The 18,968-nt window shown below is 41.8% G+C and overlaps 1 protein-coding gene across 4 annotated transcripts in view; it reads left to right on the plus strand.

Moving 5' to 3' along the window:
* PHRF1 (PHD and ring finger domains 1) overlaps positions 1 to 17,299 on the plus strand; it is a 33,674-nt gene extending 16,375 nt beyond the window's left edge. For all 4 annotated transcript variants that reach the window (XM_075094454.1, XM_075094453.1, XM_075094458.1 and 1 more), the window contains 11 exons: positions 227 to 399; positions 4,215 to 4,344; positions 4,708 to 4,832; positions 5,681 to 5,868; positions 6,698 to 6,817; positions 8,787 to 8,941; positions 9,802 to 12,594; positions 13,304 to 13,380; positions 13,996 to 14,256; positions 15,366 to 15,494; positions 16,305 to 17,299. In XM_075094454.1, the coding sequence (XP_074950555.1) occupies positions 227 to 399; positions 4,215 to 4,344; positions 4,708 to 4,832; positions 5,681 to 5,868; positions 6,698 to 6,817; positions 8,787 to 8,941; positions 9,802 to 12,594; positions 13,304 to 13,380; positions 13,996 to 14,256; positions 15,366 to 15,494; positions 16,305 to 16,439 (4,286 nt within the window). In that variant the 3' untranslated portion in view covers positions 16,440 to 17,299. The remainder of the gene's footprint in view (positions 1 to 226; positions 400 to 4,214; positions 4,345 to 4,707; positions 4,833 to 5,680; positions 5,869 to 6,697; positions 6,818 to 8,786; positions 8,942 to 9,801; positions 12,595 to 13,303; positions 13,381 to 13,995; positions 14,257 to 15,365; positions 15,495 to 16,304) is intronic.
* The last annotated feature ends 1,669 nt before the right edge of the window (positions 17,300 to 18,968 follow it).

Raw genomic sequence — 18,968 nt, forward strand, 5'->3', positions numbered from 1 at the left:
CTCAGATTGCCACGGTAGCAGTAATTTCTGTTACCTAGAAAATTGTCTTTCTGTTAACAGTCTGAAGCAGTGGTGTCTCTGCTCATTTTCTTTTGAGAGGATAATGTCTGCCTTTGGAGGTGACTAGTTTAAGAAAGGGAATACCAATTTTTTCTTTTTTGTCCAAAATTCTTGAAATGATTTTACCTGTAGAAAGGCAAATGACCTGGGCATCTTTTCTTTCAAGATACCGATCATGTCAGTGAAGAAGAGGTTGCTGCCCTCATGGCTGATGTTACTCCTACCACCAGTAGGCTGCGCCCTCATGTCCGAACGCGAGCTATAGCCAGGACTCGGCAGAGCGAACGCGTTAGAGCAACAGTAAATAGAAACCGGATAACAACAGCGCAACAAATTCAGGTATTTAGGAGTATTTGCTAACAATCCTCTGGAAGAACATTGTGGAAGTGTTGAAATGAGTCCCTCCCTTAAGTAGTTCAGCTGCCTGTGTTGACTGTTGATAGCATAAACGTTGTTAGCTGTGGAGTTCTTTTAAACTGAGATGTAGAACATGGGCAAATTGAGTGCAGCACACGACCAAGACTCTTTATTTTGAAATCTGCAGTAGCTCCCTCTCTTAATCTGCGTTTTTATAATCTGTTGTGAGCAAAATTGTATTGTTATTCCCAGTGGCTGTTAATGCATAATTTGTGCACCACTTCTGTGTTTTTAGCATACTTGTTGGCGAGATAGGGCATCTTTTTTTTGACATTTGTGTATTTCCTTGTTTGTCCTCCTACTTTCCCATATCAGTAGGATCTGTTGGCCAATTTCAGCCAAATTGAAGAGAAAAAATTAGTATTTTTAATGTTTCTATGTTTATGAAAATCAGCCTCTTACTGAAGGGAAAAAACTCAGATGCTAGTGTCCTCAGTGATGTGGCAGTATGAGTTCAACCACATTAATAGGTACCAGAGAATCTATGCAAGAAAGTATCCCAAATTCCCAAGGTCCCTTAAACCCTTTACTCAATGAACTGTTTACTGAAGATGACTGCAGCTGAGATATTTCTGGATGTTTCTGTTGGCTGGGATAATTACGATCCTTAAGGTAAAAATTAGTATGCTGCAAACTGAAACCTTCAAACTTTGGGATCTCCTGCCTGCTTTGCCCTCTGGCTTTAGCCAAAGCACGGTACCTGTCACTTGCATAAATACAAAAGCCTTAAATTGCACAGGAGCATATGGTGACTTAGTGTGGATGCAGAACCTGTAAATAACCTCCCTGGGACTAATGATATGTTAATTGGTTCTTCATTAGTGCTGCTGTTGAATTTGGTAGAAAAGTGTGAAATTCTGCAACTTCAGAAAGGAAGAGGAGGATCTGATGTGATGTAAGGAAAATTTGGCTTCCCTTGGGGATGGTCAACCATGGGAATAGGTTGCTTGGACAGTTTTTGAAATCTCTATCTTTGGGGGCTTTCAGCACCCGTCTGAAGAAAGGCCTAACCAACCTGGTTTGAATTCATTGCTGACCAGTGAACAGAAAGGTCAGGCCTTTCCAAGGGACACGCCAAGATCCTGTCCAACCTGAATTACTCTGTGATCCTATGAAAATACACTTGGCTTCATCTGACAATAACACGCCATTTTGGTTTTGATCATATTAAGTCAGGTTTTTTCCAAAGATAGGAAAACGTAGAAAAGAAGGAGAAGGGAAGACTGGATAAAACTAAGTATGTCTTCAAGTTGGTCAGTTGGCTGTGGATTTCAGGTTGGGTCTGCTATAAAGGCTCCACTTGGAGCATGAAGTGCAGGCTGGGAAAAGACTGAGTTGGAGTAGGATGTCTGGCAGATTAAGCTTTCCCTTGTAATCCAGTTGTGAAGGTCAGGTGAGAAAGAAAAAGTAGATGCACTTGAGATTGAAGTGCCTCAACTTCATGAGCTACATTTCTATATTCTGTAACTTCAGGCAGAAGAAATAAAGGTAAATAAAGACAGGCTTAAGGGAAGCAAACCAAAATGCCAAAATCCGGTTGGGAAGACCAGTCTACTCTTAATTAGCTCCCCAGAGCTTGCCTGTTAAATTTCTCATCAAATTCATTGTAGTGGGAGGAGAGAAATTTGCAGCAGATCCCGAATGATCTGAATTACAGCAGTAAGTACAATCTGAAATAGGTGCCATGAATGAAGATCTAGCTCACGTTAAGTTTTTATCATGTTTTTTCCCTTGATTTAAGGACTCCCAGGAGTGCTTTAGCAGTCTTTAAATTCATTGTCCTCCATGGTGGAGGTCATCTTACCTGGCTGCCAACCCCTGTCTGCAAACCTAGGCCTTTTAGTTTCAACTTTAGAAGTATTAATAAAATAAAAAAACTTGATGAACTATTTTGATGCATTGTTGTTAAGCAATTATATCTGAGCTCTCAGGGCTATATGTTGAAAAAAAGAAAAACTGTAGAAGAGTGGTGTGTGAGGTGAAAGGCTATGCAACATAACTGCTACTGCTTTTCTTTCTTTCTTTCCCTACCTGTTGTTTCAGAAATAGTGTGTAGCTGTCTCCTGCAGGTGAGAGGGGTGGTGCCTGGGGACTTTACCATTGCATAGTGGTGTAAGCCTGGGAGCCCAGTACTTCCCATTCAAGAAGCCATTCTTTAATATACTTCTCAATCTGCAGAGATTATTACAAACTATACCTGGAAAGGCACTGTTACTTATTCCTTTTTGTCTCTGAATAAAAGTGCATCTTATTCTAGCTCGCAGCTTGAGTAGACTGAAGCTTAAGTGTGTAAGCTGTTGTCCTCAAAGCATAAGATGCTGATTTCAGATCCTTGGAAAGCTTTAGTATTTGGGGAGGCTGTTTGTTTTGTAATTCATCTGTTGTTCTATAGGTGCCTAAACTAGTGGTGGTTAACTAGATCCACTATTTTAGGTCCTTCTAGAAAAATAAATACGTTTAGCCTAATGTTCAGGGCTTTCCTTATTCCATGCTGCTCCTCCAAATCAGAGAACCATATGTAGCATTTATTGGCACCCATTATACTTAAAACAATGGCATTCTAATAAAAATCACTCAGTAAAATAGTTTGGAGCATGCATTAGTGACACTAACAGAGAAGCCTGGCAAAATTACTTCCATAGTAAGATGAATTGAAGTATATATTTCTGTTAGTGTATTCTATTTTCAAACATTTTGCTGTTTGAATTTTCTTTGCCACTGCAAGATACTCTAAAGCCATTCTCCTCTAGTGTTTGTGCTGTATATATATTTTGTAAATGTATAAGGATCTGATGCATATGCTCTGTTAGAAAGTAAGCACAATGAATAAACTGTAACATCAGAGGCCTCTTTGCATCTGCTACCCTCTTATGAAACTATCAATTATTGATGCACTGGTAGTTGCTTGAAGAAAGGAGAGAGGGTAGGAAAGGTGTCCCTGCCCATGGCAGGGGGGTGGACTAGATGATCTTTAAAGGTCCCTTCCAACCCAAACCACTCTATGACTTTCTGATATTTTAGGAATATGGTTGGTGTGGGCATGGAAGGAGCAAACCTGTGCTATGTTTGCCCAGCAAGGAGGCTTTGAGCTCACATTCTGAGGCTTGTGGTTTAGAATCCATATGCTTCAAATGTGTTTGCTTAAATGTGGTTGACCTTTGAGTATAGAGAGGAAGAGGAATTTGGACCTTGTAGGAGCTGTTCCTGCTTATCACAATGGAGTGATGTTCTGGAGGGGGACTTACCTGCCATTTCAGTGAGTTCCATGAGGTGTGTGTTTGAAATGTTGCCTCCGGACATGTTTCACAGCATTAGCTAAATCTGACCTAAAGAATGAGGAGTTTAAGACAGGGGGCCTGTACTGTGTTGGCTTTTCAGTCTTTGCTCATCACACTCTGCTGTACCATGAGCCTGAGGTCAGTTAGGTAGATTTGGGAAAGTACTTACATGACCTTTTCAACTGAGAAATTGTCAATCTCTGGGATTGTTCTCACTTAAAGAGTCCAAATTAGGCTAGCTATGACTTGTAATACTGAGGGAGGCTGAAGAGCAAGGTCATGTTATTCTTAATATGACAGTCAATAGGTGAGAAAGGTGACATAATTGCTTAACTGGCAGTTTGGTAACATGATTCCTCCTCATTGGAATCTCAAATCCATTTTCCATCAAATGCCTTTAACTGATTTGTTGCTGACCATCAGATACCTGTATCACATAACTTCTAATCCCCCATGCAGCACGTGCCAAGGTACCTCATGTCCTCTCTTCTGGATGAAACAATTGAGGCAGTTGTAGCTGGCCTAAACACAGCTGTCTACCAGCGTCCTCTTACACCACGGGCTCCTACTAGGCAGAAAAGAAAAACAGGTAAGGACATCGGACACATTCTGCGATTCCCATCTGCAAGAATAAAAGCTTTGGGAAGATAAGCCTGAATCATACAAAATACTGTAGGTCAGCTGTATGCTGCCACACCTTTGCAGCTACAGAAGTACACCACATGCATTTAGTTCTTTCCCCATACTGCCTCTGCCCAGAAGCATCTTGAAGGTTGCTTTTAAATAAATACTAATGATCTCACTTTTTCTGTTGTGCTGTTTTATGCTGTTGCAGCACACTGTATGTCTTTTGGAGCTGCTTTGTGTGCCATGGGGGAATCAAAAAGGGAATACCAGGTAAAACACAGTGCCAGTACTTAGCCAGATACTTGGTTGTCTTTTGTCCCGTCAGGTAGGAGGAAGAAAGTAGGAGGCAAAAAAAGAAGTCAGACAAAATCTTCTGCTGGGAAGAAGCAGAAGAGATGCAAGCGTCTGATAAAGAAGAGGAGGGGGAAAAAGATGAGAGTAAGATCACATGTGAGTTTCTGCCAGTGTCAGTATCTGCCATTTTTCAGCCATCTGTAAAAGCACTATAACATGGGATTCAATGGAAAAAATACTATCTTGCAATGACAGCAGATAACTTTTTTTTTCTGGTGGCAGTATGTGCAGGATGTGTCCAGTGTGCTCCAGAAAGGTGCTGTATGTGGAAATGAGTTACAACTTCCAGGCAGGCCTGCTGGGTTTGCTGACAAATCCTGTTACCTGAACTGCAGGAATCACGCTGTAAAGCATGTCCTGCAGGCTTTGTGTTATGCCTTGCCATTCAGCTGTAGTGTTTACTTGGCACTGATGCAAGCTCAGTTAAAATTGCCACTACCTATTCTTTTTAATAGGCAATGGATGTTAGTGTCTGTGTTGCAGCAAACCCAGTTAATCAGGTGTAAGGGCTCTCAAAATCGCTTTCAGTTGTGGATAGTGTTCTCACGTGAATGATACTGACCTACAGTCATAAAAGTCTGCACCAGTTTGACTTTTGTGCTTAGCTACCTTAACTAGAGTTTACATCCTACAGCCAGAACTGTCTCTCCAGCCTTTAATAAGGAATTGACAATTTTGAATTACATCATTAAAGATTTTTAGAAACTTATCTGGTCGCTTAAATCTGGTATGTGCAGTCTCTGTATGAAGTGACATATAGGCCATAGTTAGAAGTTTAATAAATGTTTTAAAACAAATATAGACAATAAATGCACACTGCTTCTGCTACCAACAGTAGTAACTGCATGACTGTACTTGGCCTAAGAGAAGAATTTGGGGCTTTAAACCCAGGGTACATACCTGCCCTATAACGTACAAATAACTCAGTCTCTTTGTGTGTGCAGGTGAAAAATGAGGTTACTACTCGCTCCCGTATTGCAAGAACTCTTGGTCTTAGTAAACCTATGCGTGGGGCCTCAATTCCTTCCATGTACAAACCAACAGAGCCCTCGCTTGGTCTGATGAGAGCAGATATTGGTGCAGCTTCTCTGTCTGTGTTTGGAGATCCATATGAGCTGGATCCTTATGAAAGGTAAGGTATCTATGGGTTATGATCAGGGACCTGATAATTTCACAATTGCCGGGTTGTTTGTACATGTGACTTCTTACAGAGCATAGCTCTCGCATCTGAAGACAGCTTTGGATACACAGCTCATAATAACATGTTGGCCTGTTCTTTCTTTCCTTCTTGGCTGAGTTGCTGAGCTCTTAAAAGAATCGCCCTTCTTTAAAGAGGTTTGCCAAAATAATAAGCCTCGTGAAAACCTTTAATAACGATCTATGGGGTTACCGAAAGGCTAGAATCTGAAGGAAGCGGATCCTATTCAGTTGTTTTCTATTTATTTATTTCAAGTGAAGCCAGCTAGCCTATTTGGTATACAATAAACAGTGACTTCACGTAGAATTAAATGGACCTGTGGAAACTTCCATGTTTCTCCTTTTCCTGTCTTCACTTATCCAGGCACTTTAAATTCAGGTGGAATCTTACGATGCCACAGTTTGTGTCACTCTTAAGCTTTGGATTTTGGGAGGGGGTGTCTGAAATTATTGTTGGTGAAATTTAATTTTCCACTGAATAAGTCATTTTGATCCTTTTATAAAAGGATATTTCCCATATACTATTTTAGAAATAAAAATCTACATTTGTATCTCTGCTGGCTGAGTTATGCTATTCTATATATGTAGCCACAGAAAAGTATATTGCACAAATCTTTTTATAATGTATCACAATAAAACATGCTTTCTAGCCATATCTGTCCTAGTAGTATTATCTACTTCATCTATTTGACATAAAAAAGCATTCAGACAATTTCAGGGGGTGTGTGTGTGTGTGTGTGTGTGTGCATGTGTTTTACCCACAGTAACGAAGAGGTTCCAGCAAATCCAGATTCACCAGTGAGTGCCAAAAGGAGAGTTCTCTCACAGTCAGCGCTGAGGTCTCACCGTCCTGTAGCTAGACCTATTTCTGTGGGACTTCCCAGGTAAAAATCCATAAAGTTTGTTTTGTTTTTTTTTTCTTAATTGTCTAATGACCCTAACAAAAGAGCAAACTGGGTAATCATCCTGGCCTAACTCTTTTCTTACCCTGAGTATTTTGAAAGAGTGTGTGTGCCTGAACATGTGTAGATAAATAACCACAGCATTTTATGCAAGAATTCTTCTTTTATGTTGAAAGACACACGCTTATTCTTTTGTAATAGCTCTAACTATTGCACTGAAATTTCATATTGTTATTTCCACCCTAATCTAGCTCTTCTTGCTTTCTGTTTTGGGATTGTTTAGTAACCCCATTAGTATGATTTAACAGTTAATAAGACTTGGATTTTAAAAAACGCTTGCTTATTTGAGAGGGCTGGGGAATCTAATTGCGCATCCAGAGGAGCAGATGAGGGATGTAACCCCCTCACCCAGTTCCCCTGCCATTTGTTGGAGCTCAGAAAATGGAGAGGACACTGTTTGATCCTGTAATTTAACAGTTGCTTTGCTGTCCGGTGGTTTGTGTGTGTAAATTGTATACCCCTGTGCCCACCAGGGCCAGGGAGCATTGCTTGAGTGCCTCCTGCTGGCAACCAGAGTGGGGTTTTCAGGATTGGGCTGTAGGATGCAGTGCAGAGAGGTAGGGCACAGGAAGCAGGAGCATGATGAGAAGAAAAGGGATGGGGAAAATGGCTGAGGCAGGTACCAACCAGGTCACTGTAAGGCTGAGGGAGCTGAAGACTGGGAGAAATGGAGGGAGCTCAGCTTAATTGATTAAAGGTGTGAGAGGTTTACATGGCTGTCCTCTAATGCATCTGACTTACGGCAAAGGTTGGTTTCTCAGGATTAAGATAGTATATTTCTATGGTAGCTTGGAATATTTCTCTACCTTTCCCATCTCAATCCTGAAGGAAGCTTTTCAGGAAGCTTTCCATGACCTCCGAGTTATTTGAGTAACACATTGCTTAGAAGGTGGGACTGTTTAGCTGAAATTCAGCTTTTCTAAAGGCTTGATTTGCCTGGACTACAGTGAGTTTCCTGGTCTGGTGTGGGTGGCCAATTCTTTTAGCCTTCCCATTTTGTCGTTCTGTTGTATGTTATTACAGGTTTTTGGTGTACATTATGTTTGGAAAGCTTGCTTTGTTGTCATACAGAAAGGAAATGTAGATCCCTCGACCAGCTGGGTCTGTGGTTCCTTTAGAAGTGTTTTGGTTTTTTTGAAAAAACAAAACAAATGCCAAAACCCCACCAACACAAAAGCAAAGAAAGAAAAACGAAAAGCCACACCCTACCACCAAAAACACTCAAACCTCTTCGGTCCACATTTCAAGAACAGAGAACTTAAAACCATTTTCATAAGGCTGAATAATGCATAAAGGAGAGTGTTTGTGTTGTCCCTTGTGTGGGAGCAATGCTGTTATTCTCAGCGTAATTCTTCCTCTGCCGTGCTTTTATCTACCCTACCAGTAGGCACCTCTGTGTATTCTGTCTCGTGCTGAACACTGGTTCTAGCTTCATCAATTTTTTTAGATAGCAGTGTAGGCCTGAGGAATAAATTTGTGATTTGGTGGTGGGGAAGAGAGGCAGCTGGGATGGAAATATCTGTGAAGTGCTGAACAATGGTTTGTGCTTCGAAAATGCATCTTAAATGCACTAGAAAGTTACTCTTGATACACAACACAGTGAGCATCAATCTTAAATAAAATTAAAAGCATTCGCTTACCAAGGGTCTCTGGTATGATTACATGCTTTCCTATCCTGTGGTGTTCCTGTGGGAAGTCAGTAAAAGCTTCACCTTCTGTTTGTCAGAGGGAGATGGGGGCTGAATGACTTTAGTGAAGCCAAAATTGCAAGTGAACTTCCCTGGCTGACCTCTGTTTATGCCCTTGATTTTGGTTTCTTTTTAATGTAACGTGCGTGTATAGAACAAGTGCTGTAAGAGTAAAGGAAATATAACCCCTCTGAAACATGCAGAAGCAGTGTACCTGCCTTGAGTCCTGATCAAGAAGCAGAAGCTGCCCCTGTGCCTGATCTGTTGGGAAGTATCCTGTCTGGACAGAGCTTTCTCATGATGAGTAGTTCGGATGTGGTCATCAACAGAGATGGTTCGCTGACGGCAAAGAAGGCAGGTAAGGGTTTGGCACTTCATAGTGTAGTTAGCCTCTTTGTTTCATCCATGTCTGCCCCGGTCCTACAGGCTGCGTGGCTTCAAACATAGGGATACTCTTATTAAGCATTTGAATATATAGGATAGATTCAGTAGTTGTCAGCAGTAATCCGTCTAATAAGATTCCTATGTATGCTCGGAAATAGTTACCTGTCTCTGTTTTTAATTGCAGAGGTGAGATGTTACTGGAGGATTTTGGTTTTAATGGGTAGTTTCCTTCTTTCAAAAGCACTGCGCTTGTAGTTTCATGCTTTGTTATAAAAAACAGAGGGCTGGATAGAGCAGAGATATCTTAGTACCGAGTTCTTCTGGCATTTGTCATGCATTGCTGCCATGCCCTTGAACTGTACTTTGGTTTGAAAAGCAGTGATGAGGACCTTGGCAAGAAGTTTCCTTGCAAAAGTAGAGCTCTAGAATATGTTCCAGCATCTTCAGCTGTGTCTTCCTTTGGCATGGTATTATTTGGAAAGAATCTCTTCAAACTGAAACTTAGAGCTTTATTCTTAAAATAAGTACCTATAACATCCTCTGTTACAGTCACTTTTATCAATCAGCAGCTACAGGATAATAAACACAAATCTGGTGGTATCTACGGAATAGAATAATTTATCTCCTAAATATTAGTATTTACCTCAGATGCAGTTGTCTGGCATTAAACCTTGAGCATCTGACCAAAAGAGCTATTGGACTGCCTTATTACTATGTGGTATTCTGCAAACCAAAGTGGAACTTAAAATAATTAGCTCAGTACTTCTTTTAATGCTGGAGGGGAAATGTCCAGATACATACTGAAAAACTTAATTGTTTGCTTGTATGCCATAGCTCCACTTCCTAGAAAATCAGCGAATGATTCAAGAGTGGATGATGGTTCAGGACATAACATCCAACTGAGTACAGTGCACTCAGGGACCACAGCAAGCAGCTCCATTGCTGGACCTTCAGTTTCCTTGGGGCTGAGTACTCGCACCAGACCCTCCTCCTCAAGCCTGTTTTCGTCGCCTCCACCCTCACTAAGCAGGATTGAGCCTGCAGCAAACCCTGCACAGACTATGTCAGAAAAGGCAACTGTAAAATCAGAATATTCAATGACACCCAGGTCTGTTCAGGCTCAGAATATAGCTACTTTGAGCAGGTATGGCTCCAAGGTAGAGGAAATGCCCAGATTTAATGGAAACGCTAAAAACTTTGCCCCCACTGAGTCATCATCAAAGCTGCTGAGCTGTAACTTGAATTCTGGCTCAAAATCTGTAACTGTGAGGCAGCCGTTAAAACCACCTCCCAAGAGAGTTGACATCTTTGAGCTTCCCAGGATACCAAAGATTAAAAAGGAAACCAGCAGCAAGCAGGTGGAGCCAGAACCCTCAGGGAGCCAAAGCTGTGACATCCCCAGCTCCTGTATAACCCAGCTGACTGGCAAAGAGAGCACTAATCAGCCAGGAAAGGGTAGCAAGGTGGAAAGTCAGAAGTCAAATGCCAAGGAGTCTCAGCAACAAACACGTACAAGCGGGGTGTCTTTTTCTACCAATACAGGCGTGTATAGCAGTTCATCACTGCTGGGCACTTCAAGGACCAAAGGGCCAAGCTCTTTCGAGAGTTTTAAAATCAATATTCCTGGAAACGCAGGGCATCCCAGCAGACTCTCTAACCCAGGATTCTGTAACACCTTCCGCCCTGTGGATGACAAAGTGCAACAGAAAGAGGGTCCTTCACCTCTTTTCTCAGTTAAGAAAAAGCAGGTCAAAAGTGAAATATATGATCCCTTTGAGCCAACAGGATCGGACTCGAGTTCAGCAAGCAGCAGTCCTGAAAGGCTTGGCTCAGGGATCCCATTAACTAATATTACCAGGACTATTTCCATCGAAAATCCAAAAGTTCAAACGTTTCAAACTGTCCGTCGTTTCACCCCTTACATGGTAGAAAATATATTTGGGTCTGGGGCTGACTCTGATGTGCCATCTAGTAACACAGGGTCTCGTGATGACGTGACAGTAGAAAGCAGGATTGTAGAACAGATCTCTGATATAGAGGAGCGAGACAATATGGATGAGGAAGACTTTCTAAGCAGTCCTTGCACTTCATCTACTGTTAAGCAAATTTCTAATGCAGAGTGTTTAAAGGAGGAAAGCAGAGAGGGCCCTAACGTGTTCTTTAATGCTGAGGAATTGATTAGACCGAATATTAATGTGAAACTCGAACCAGATAGTCCCTCAAAGAATGATGAGCAGCAGGAAGTCCAAAAGGTGGAACAAACAGAGAGGCGATCACGTTCCAGATCCTGTTCGAACTCCAGCTCCCGGAGCAAGAAGAAGATGAAAAGGAAAAAGGCATTTGTCAAAGAGCATAAGAGATCCCGATCAGGGTCTAGGGATAGAGCACACTCAAGGGACCGAAGCTCCAGATCTACCTCTTGGTCAGGTGGAGAAGAGCATAGCAAAACACACACATTGAAACCCAAGAGCAGGAGGTCTTCCACTGATCGTTCTAGCAGTCATGAACGATCTAAAAAAAAGAAAATGAAGGATAAAACCAAGGATAAAAAGGCAAAAACTTCCTGGTCTAGGGAGAGAAGGAAATCTAGGTCATGTTCAGGTAGTCCTGGAAGTACTTCTGAGTTTTATGAAAATAGGAAAAAGAAAAGACGGTCTCGATCAAGATCAAGACGGAGGGAACATTCCCGATCAAATAGCATTGAGAGGACTAAAAGGCGGAAACACAGGAGAGACAAGAGCTACGAGAGGTATGATAAAGATAATAGCTTGAGGTCAAGGGACAGAAAGAGATCAAGATCCAGGTCTCGGGAGAGGAGAAAGTGGAGATCTCGGTCTCGGTCTGCATCTCGATCTCAGGAGCACAAAAGCAGCAGATCAAAGGAAAAAAGACCACGGTCAAGATCATGTTCCAAAGAAAGAAAACACAGATCAAAAGAGACCTCACTTCCTCCTCCACCAGAAAAGGATCAAAAGCCTCCAGCTGAAAATGTGTCCAGGTGTCTGGAGCACCCCCATTCCTTCAAACAAGAGCCAAAGGAGGAGCTAGTACTAGAAGAGCTTTCCATAACCATCCAACCAAATGTCAAACTTGAGGAAATACACACGGAGACCCCAGTTCAACTGAGAGAGGTTCAAGAAACTATAAAGGTAGAACCCATCTGCCAGGAAGTGACCAGTGAAACTGCATTCCCTGTGCCAGAGATCACAAACATTTGTGTTCCAATTGGCAGTGTGGATTCTTTCACTGAAACAGAATTAATGAATAGTAGTGATCCAGCAGTGCTTGGTAGCTGTAGCAATACAAACCTTGAGATTACAGTTAAAATAGAAAATACTGCATTATGTCCACCTCTGATGGAACCGCCCCCAAAGAAGGAAGTTACCTTGCACATGCTGACTGAGGCTGCACCAATTCAAAGCTCATCCAAAAGCAAAATAATAGATTGTGTGACAGAGGTTAAAGATGAGTGCCTTGTGTCAGATGAGAAAATCAGTAATTTCAGTAAGCCTGAACTGGAGGTGGTACCTCGGGGTCCTGCGCTGAAATCAAAAGCACCAGTGAAAAGAGTTACCTGGAATCTTCAAGAGGAAGAGAGCAGCACGTTGTCTGCCGGAAAAGCTCCAAGTAAGTCTCTCTTCAGGAAAACAAACAGCAGTTGAAGCAGGCTGTATAAGGTTTAGGGTTTCAGTGTTTGGCTAAACCTGGTTGTAGTGTAACAGCTCTGTCATCTGAGCCGGGGTGATCCTGTGGTTTCCAATCCCGAGAGCTGGCATTTTGCACTTGTTGAAATCGTGAGGTGAGTTGTGTTAATGAATCAGGGAGGACGTGCTGTCAGCGCAGCTCAGCTAGTCAGCGGCAACTCATTCAGCCATGAAGCGCATATTTGCAACCTGATCTCTGAACTGGCAGCCCACATTCCGCCCTTCCTGCAGTTAACTAGAATGGCTGTTTTGCCTTCAGAATTTATAGGTATTTCTTGGAACCAAGGAGCGTGACAAATCTCTGTAGCTCGCTCCTATGAGCTCTGCTAAGCCAAAGCTGCTAGAAGCAGTTTGGCTTGGGACCCTGTGCTGTGTGTGTTGACAGAGTTGCTTGTGTGATTCTCCTTGGTTACTCAAAATGGAAACCCAATGAAATGCAATTGCTCAAGGGGGTGATAAGTCCTCTGTTATCAGAAGCTTTAAAATGTTGATGACTGCTAAACAAAATCCTTTTATAGCTAGCTTTGTTAGATCCTTTTAATTTTTTAAAAATATAATTGGCTTTGCATCTTTGATCCATTAGGTTTATTTTGTTCTTAAATGTTTTTTTTTCCTTTCCTTGGGGAACCTAGGGATGCCATTTTACAAACTTCAGCGTGCAAAAGAAGGGACCTGGAAAACAGAGGACTTGAACCAAACGTTAAATCAGGTGCAGTTAAATGAGCCTCCTCCAACCAATTATATGATTCCTGAGCCTATGTTTCCTGATCTAGATTCCTCTCAGGTTGGTTCCTATTCTGGCACCCAAGTGTCATGGAAGGCATCCCACCTCATCTGTGCCCTTGTGCAACACCCTCCTCATGGCAGAGTTCGCCTTCCTCTGCGTGTGGTACATTTCATATAGCCCGTACACCTCAGCAATCCTCTAATCATTTAATCTCTCAGGTGGTCATCACAGTTGAAGAAGCACATTTTCTTTTTAATTCTGCTCTATACATGCAACTTCTGTTTTCAGCAGTAACTTGAGGAAATATGGTGCTGTTTGAGAAGCTGTGAGCTTCTACCTGATTGTGATCAGGCTGTAAAAATTGGCCTGGTGACACTGGTCCGTGCCATCAGTCTGTGCTATCCACCAGCTGAAAGGTGAGTGGGGCTGGTGCTAGCTACTGACACACAGAGACCTAGTTGAGGGCTGGGATGTTAGCCTCCCTGGTTTAAACTGGTAATTACTTGCCTGTTTGAGTGGATAAAAGGTGCTCAGAAAATCTTGATCTGGTGCTCTCTTGTACTTACAAGCATTTACAAAATTATATCTATTTTACAGGTGTATTGTCAAAATATACCTTTGACGCCACCTCTGCCCTCAAGCCTTCCTCCCTATGCCCCTGTCAGCCAGCCCACGGTTCAGTTTATCATGCAGGGTAGTCTTCCAGCGCTTGGCTGCGTGGCAGGACAGAGCCTGACTCCAGAGCCGGGCAGCCTGGCTACTGCATCTGAACCGGGAATCCAAGCTGCATCTGTTGGAAATGCAGAAGAAAAGATCAAAGCACCCAAAGCTCCAGTGGATAAAACAAAAAATGAGGAAGTGAGTGAATGCTATCAAGAAGCAAATGCATAACATTAATGAGCTGTTTATTTGAACTTTTAAAGTTTGGGTTTTTTTAACTTTCTCTATACTGTATTTTCCCAGCCCCTGTTGTCACTGTTGTTTTTGGTCACTGACTATACTAACCCAGGAGCGGCCGGCGATCACTTCTTGGAATTCTTTTGGGGTTTACTCCATTTGATGGTTCCACTGCTTCATCACGATAAAGACAGGGAGGGATTAAAGCAACTAAAATACATTCTTGAAGTTCTGAAGCTTTCTTGCATGAATGTTTGGAGGGGACTTCCCAGAAGCCAGAATGTCCACATTCCTCTGGGCACCTGGTTTCTTCCTTTGCGCTCCAGCTTTGAAATTAATGTCAATTCTCATAACAGTCCTATAGAGAAGTAGGACCGTATCTTGCTGCTTATCAGTGCTGAAAATGCAGAGATAGTAAAATACTCTGGAGATTTTTTGCCTTGCTGCCGAATTTCAGTTTTGCTGTACAGACCATCTGCTCTAAGCATAGTAAATGTGACCACAAGAACAAAAACTTCTTAATCATTTATTTTACTTTCTACCACAAAACAAGACAAGATTCTTTCCCCACCAAACCTGCATTTATGAGCAGCAGTTTTTATGAACCTGTTTTGATAGAATATGTTCTGATGTCATCTGTAATCCTTAATTTATAGGCAACTCTGCAATTTTCAGAATGTCTTTAGAGCTACCTGAAGCTTTATATTCACAGCTATGACTTGCTGCTTTTAGAATCCGTTGCCTTTGGATGGATGGATGTTTACTTCTGAGCTGTTGGAAGGGACGGAGGAGGCCAGAATTAATAAGTGGACATTGTAGTCACTTACTTAAAACACGTTCCCTAAGGCATAGAATAAATGTACACAAAACAAGGGTTCCCCATAGCGTGAACTGGTATTTCTTTGAAGACTGCAATTTATAGTACGGGAAATAACTTTGAGATTAGCTTTTACTTGGGTCGTTGAAACTGTGAAATGTCTATTTTCATTGTTAGAGCATTTCTAAGAAAAACAGATCCAGAAACCATTCCCAAGATAGCGCAAGGTAATGCACTTCTCTTTGCTGTGCAGTACATGAAGAAACTTCACATGCAGGAAAGGGCTGTGGAAGAAGTAAAACTTGCTATTAAACCTTTTTACCAGAAGAGGGAGATTACAAAGGAGGAGTACAAGAACATTCTCCGAAAAGCAGTGCAAAAGGTAAGGTGTCAGTCAAATGAAATGGAGGAGCTGTGCAGGTCGCTAAGTAAGTGGCAGTACTTTGGATTACACTTGCCAGCTTCAACAGTTACTTGCTGTACTGAGTAGCAGACCTTTGGACTCTGACTCATACCCTGCAGTCCGGTGGTGAAGCAGTAGTGGCTTTAAGCAGGACTGAGTGGTGCCATTGATGAGAGTTGTCAGACTGTTCCTTTTAGAAGGTCGCGTTTACATGGTCCAGATCATTGCTAAACTTAAGCTGCCCAAGCTGAAATGTTCCATGGTACATGGCTTGGGCCAGAATGGTCAATTCTGCCTCATTAAGAACTTTGGCTAGAATCATCAAGCTGTTTCTGATAAAGTGAGAAGATATTTTGTGCGTTACTCCCTTGAGCATCCGTGCTGTCCCTGAACTTTGGATGAGGGCCTTTTAATTTGACTGATGTTCGCTTTCATCTCAACTCTTAGTGCTGACCAGATTGTGCCTAAAAAAGACCTGATCAGCAGGTAAATGTTGTCCTCTGAGAGCAAGCAATGCTTTTGTGTAAAGGCAGTTAAATGATGCCCTGGAGAGTTGTATTCTTTCCCTGCTCTGCATTCTTGCTGGGCTATTTCTGGAATGCTTGAAGTAAAGCATTACCCTTATCCTTGTTGAGTTTTCTGCTTTATGTATCCTGCTATGAGACTCAAAGGCCTATGGAGGAATCAATTCCTCTGGGATGCTTAGGGCTTCTCTGTCATTTGTCTGTTGCCTCCCTGAACTGCTGTAATGCTCTTAATTGACTGAATGCCTTTTCTAATCCCTTGTAGATCTGCCACAGCAAAAGTGGAGAAATCAACCCTATGAAGGTAGCTAATCTGGTGAAGGCATATGTGGAAAAATACAAACATATGAGGAAACATAAGAAATCTGATGGTGAAGATACACATGAAGTGGAAAACTGAGAGCAAGCCATGGCCAGCATGACTTGGACTGAACTTATTCTGGCTGCGAACACTATGCCAGAGGGAATAATAGATCTGCAGTTGCATCGCATTGAAAATAAAATGCAGAAAAGCAAGATTATAATAGGGCTTATCTGCAGAACCTTCTTTTGAATTGTTTCCATATGGGAATGAACTTGGGTTGGGTTGGGTTTTGTTGGTTTTTGTTTTCTTTGTTTTTGGATGACCTACTGTAGAACTAAATAACAATCAAACGCCTCAGACCAGCAGAGTAATTCGAGGGGAAACACAGAAGAGATTAATGTTCGGGACTCCCGGATTGCCACAGTTTTCAGGGTTACTTTGATCACATTTTTGGGCTGTGTACCTGTCTTGCTAAAAGTTTGAAACTGGACACCACTTTTCATATACAGTATATTGAGAGCTGTATACTGTTTCTCTTGTGTTTATTTATCAAAATATGGATTGTCTTTAGAAACTTCTGATTTAATACTTGAAACGTATTTTTAGCCCATTCGATGGTGAGCGAAGCTTTATTCGCTCTGTCATTTGGGGATTGGAGAATTGAGCTAACCTTTATAAACTGACTTCAGAAGCACTGCTCAAGCCATGTTGTTTATTTACATTCTGTTGGAAGTATCTTGTTAGTGAAAAGTTTAATTTCGGGGTGGGAGACTGTGTTGCACTTCTGTAAATAATGCACTGATGGCTGGTTTTGTGTCTGCCTTTCAGGAAAAAATGAAACAAAAAGGAAGCATTGTGATTTTTTCAGTAACAAGCTGGAGGGATAAAGTTGAACTGATGTACAAAGCAGAAATGTGACAGAATTTATAAAGTTATTTTGAATGGTTTTAGTTCTATAGCAGGTGTCATTTCTTTGTCTCAGAGCTGCCTCTTGCCCTGGCTATTATCTGTAAGCCTGCACACTTGGCTCTTAGGTAAGGAATGCTGTGTTTCTAGAAGAGGATTGAAGTTGGATAAGTAATTATTCCTCCTCTGTAGGAGGACTGGTTTTCCTATCAAGAAGCAAAGGAGTCCAGCACACGTACTGACTTCATCTTGCTTTCTTTAAAAGCACTCCCTGTCTGCATGTACTGCAGAGCAACTGAACTTTTAAGTGAGCATCTGAAATAGTCATAAATATATTTAGCACCCCTGAACCTGACAAAAACATCCTTCCCCATCTAACAGTATCTGGGAGAAGACATTTAAGAGGGAAGCTGAAGAGAAAACCAGTAAGTTACAACTTAGAATCTGGCTTTCCTTTCAGTGGGAACTGAACGTACATGGCCTGTTGGACCAGACAGCAGCAACATGTGTTACGTGAGGGCTTTCCCAGCCTCTTAGGGTGCACTAGGAAACTGCCCTCTTCAAGAATAGTCTTGCTGCTTGTCTTGAAAGAGAAGACAATTGGGCTCCTTGGGGTGAGTTTTATAAAGCGAATAACTGCAGCTCTTACTCTTTTTCTTCCTGGTGATTGTGGAACAACTCACAAATAGCAAGACCTTTGATCCCTTGCTGGCATTCTGAAGTTTTCAGTGAATTCTGATTTCAATTGCAGGATTTTTGTCTCCATGCTGTAATTTTGGCTGTGGTTGCAAGTAGCTAGTCTGGGGCTTTGTTTGGTTTTTTTTGTTTTGGGTTTGTTTGGGTTTGATTGTTTGGTTTGTTTAAAGAAACCAAAACAACAAGAAAACAACACAAAACAAACCTCTACACCAGTGTTGTCTGGACTGGCAAAATGCTTTGCTGCCATTGTTCACCATCCTACAGAAGTGTTTATGGATGAGCCCTGAGCATTTTGGAGTTAACCTTCCTTAGTTCTGTCTCCTTCCTGTGTGAAAGTGCAGCCCGAATGGAGTATTAGGGACTGATAACTTTGGGCTTTCTTTGGAGATTTGGGAACAAAGGCTCACTATGGCTGAAAAAGAATAGCTGGAAGAGAAGCTTTAGTTTTAAAGCTAGACTTATATATTTTAGCTACACCTAGCAGATGCATGTGGGGTTGTAAATACAAACACTGCGGATGATAGATTTCTTGACAAAATAAAGTTCACAAACTTTTTATGACACTGTTGACACAAGATGGAGAGAGTGGGATCTAGTTGTGAAGACACTTTGGCTGGAAATTGAACACCTTTGGATGTATCAGAGGAACAATTCTGGAATAACCTGCTTGCATGAGTGCAAAAGGGTAGGTGGTGTGAAAAACCAAAGCTTGACCAAATAGTAGGAGCAAGCATACTGTCACCCAGGAAGACAATGTGAATCAGACTGATTCACGGCTTTAAATTCTTGGTTGGCATTAGCCTGGAATTAGCAGTGAAGATAACAGCCTGCTGCAAGACGTGCACAAGGAGTGCATGTACTGTAAGGAGTGTTAAATTCTAGTTGGCTCTGTACTTGCCATTGCCTGGAGGAGCAATGAAGCTGAAAACTATGCCTTCTGCATGTGCTTTCTGCTGGAGTTATGTGAACAAGAATATTTTCTTATTTATTAAAAATAAGTCCATCAAAGTGTAAGCTGCC

This window comes from Phalacrocorax aristotelis, chromosome 5, assembly GCF_949628215.1.
Source record: "Phalacrocorax aristotelis chromosome 5, bGulAri2.1, whole genome shotgun sequence".
Lineage (NCBI taxonomy): Eukaryota > Metazoa > Chordata > Aves > Suliformes > Phalacrocoracidae > Phalacrocorax > Phalacrocorax aristotelis.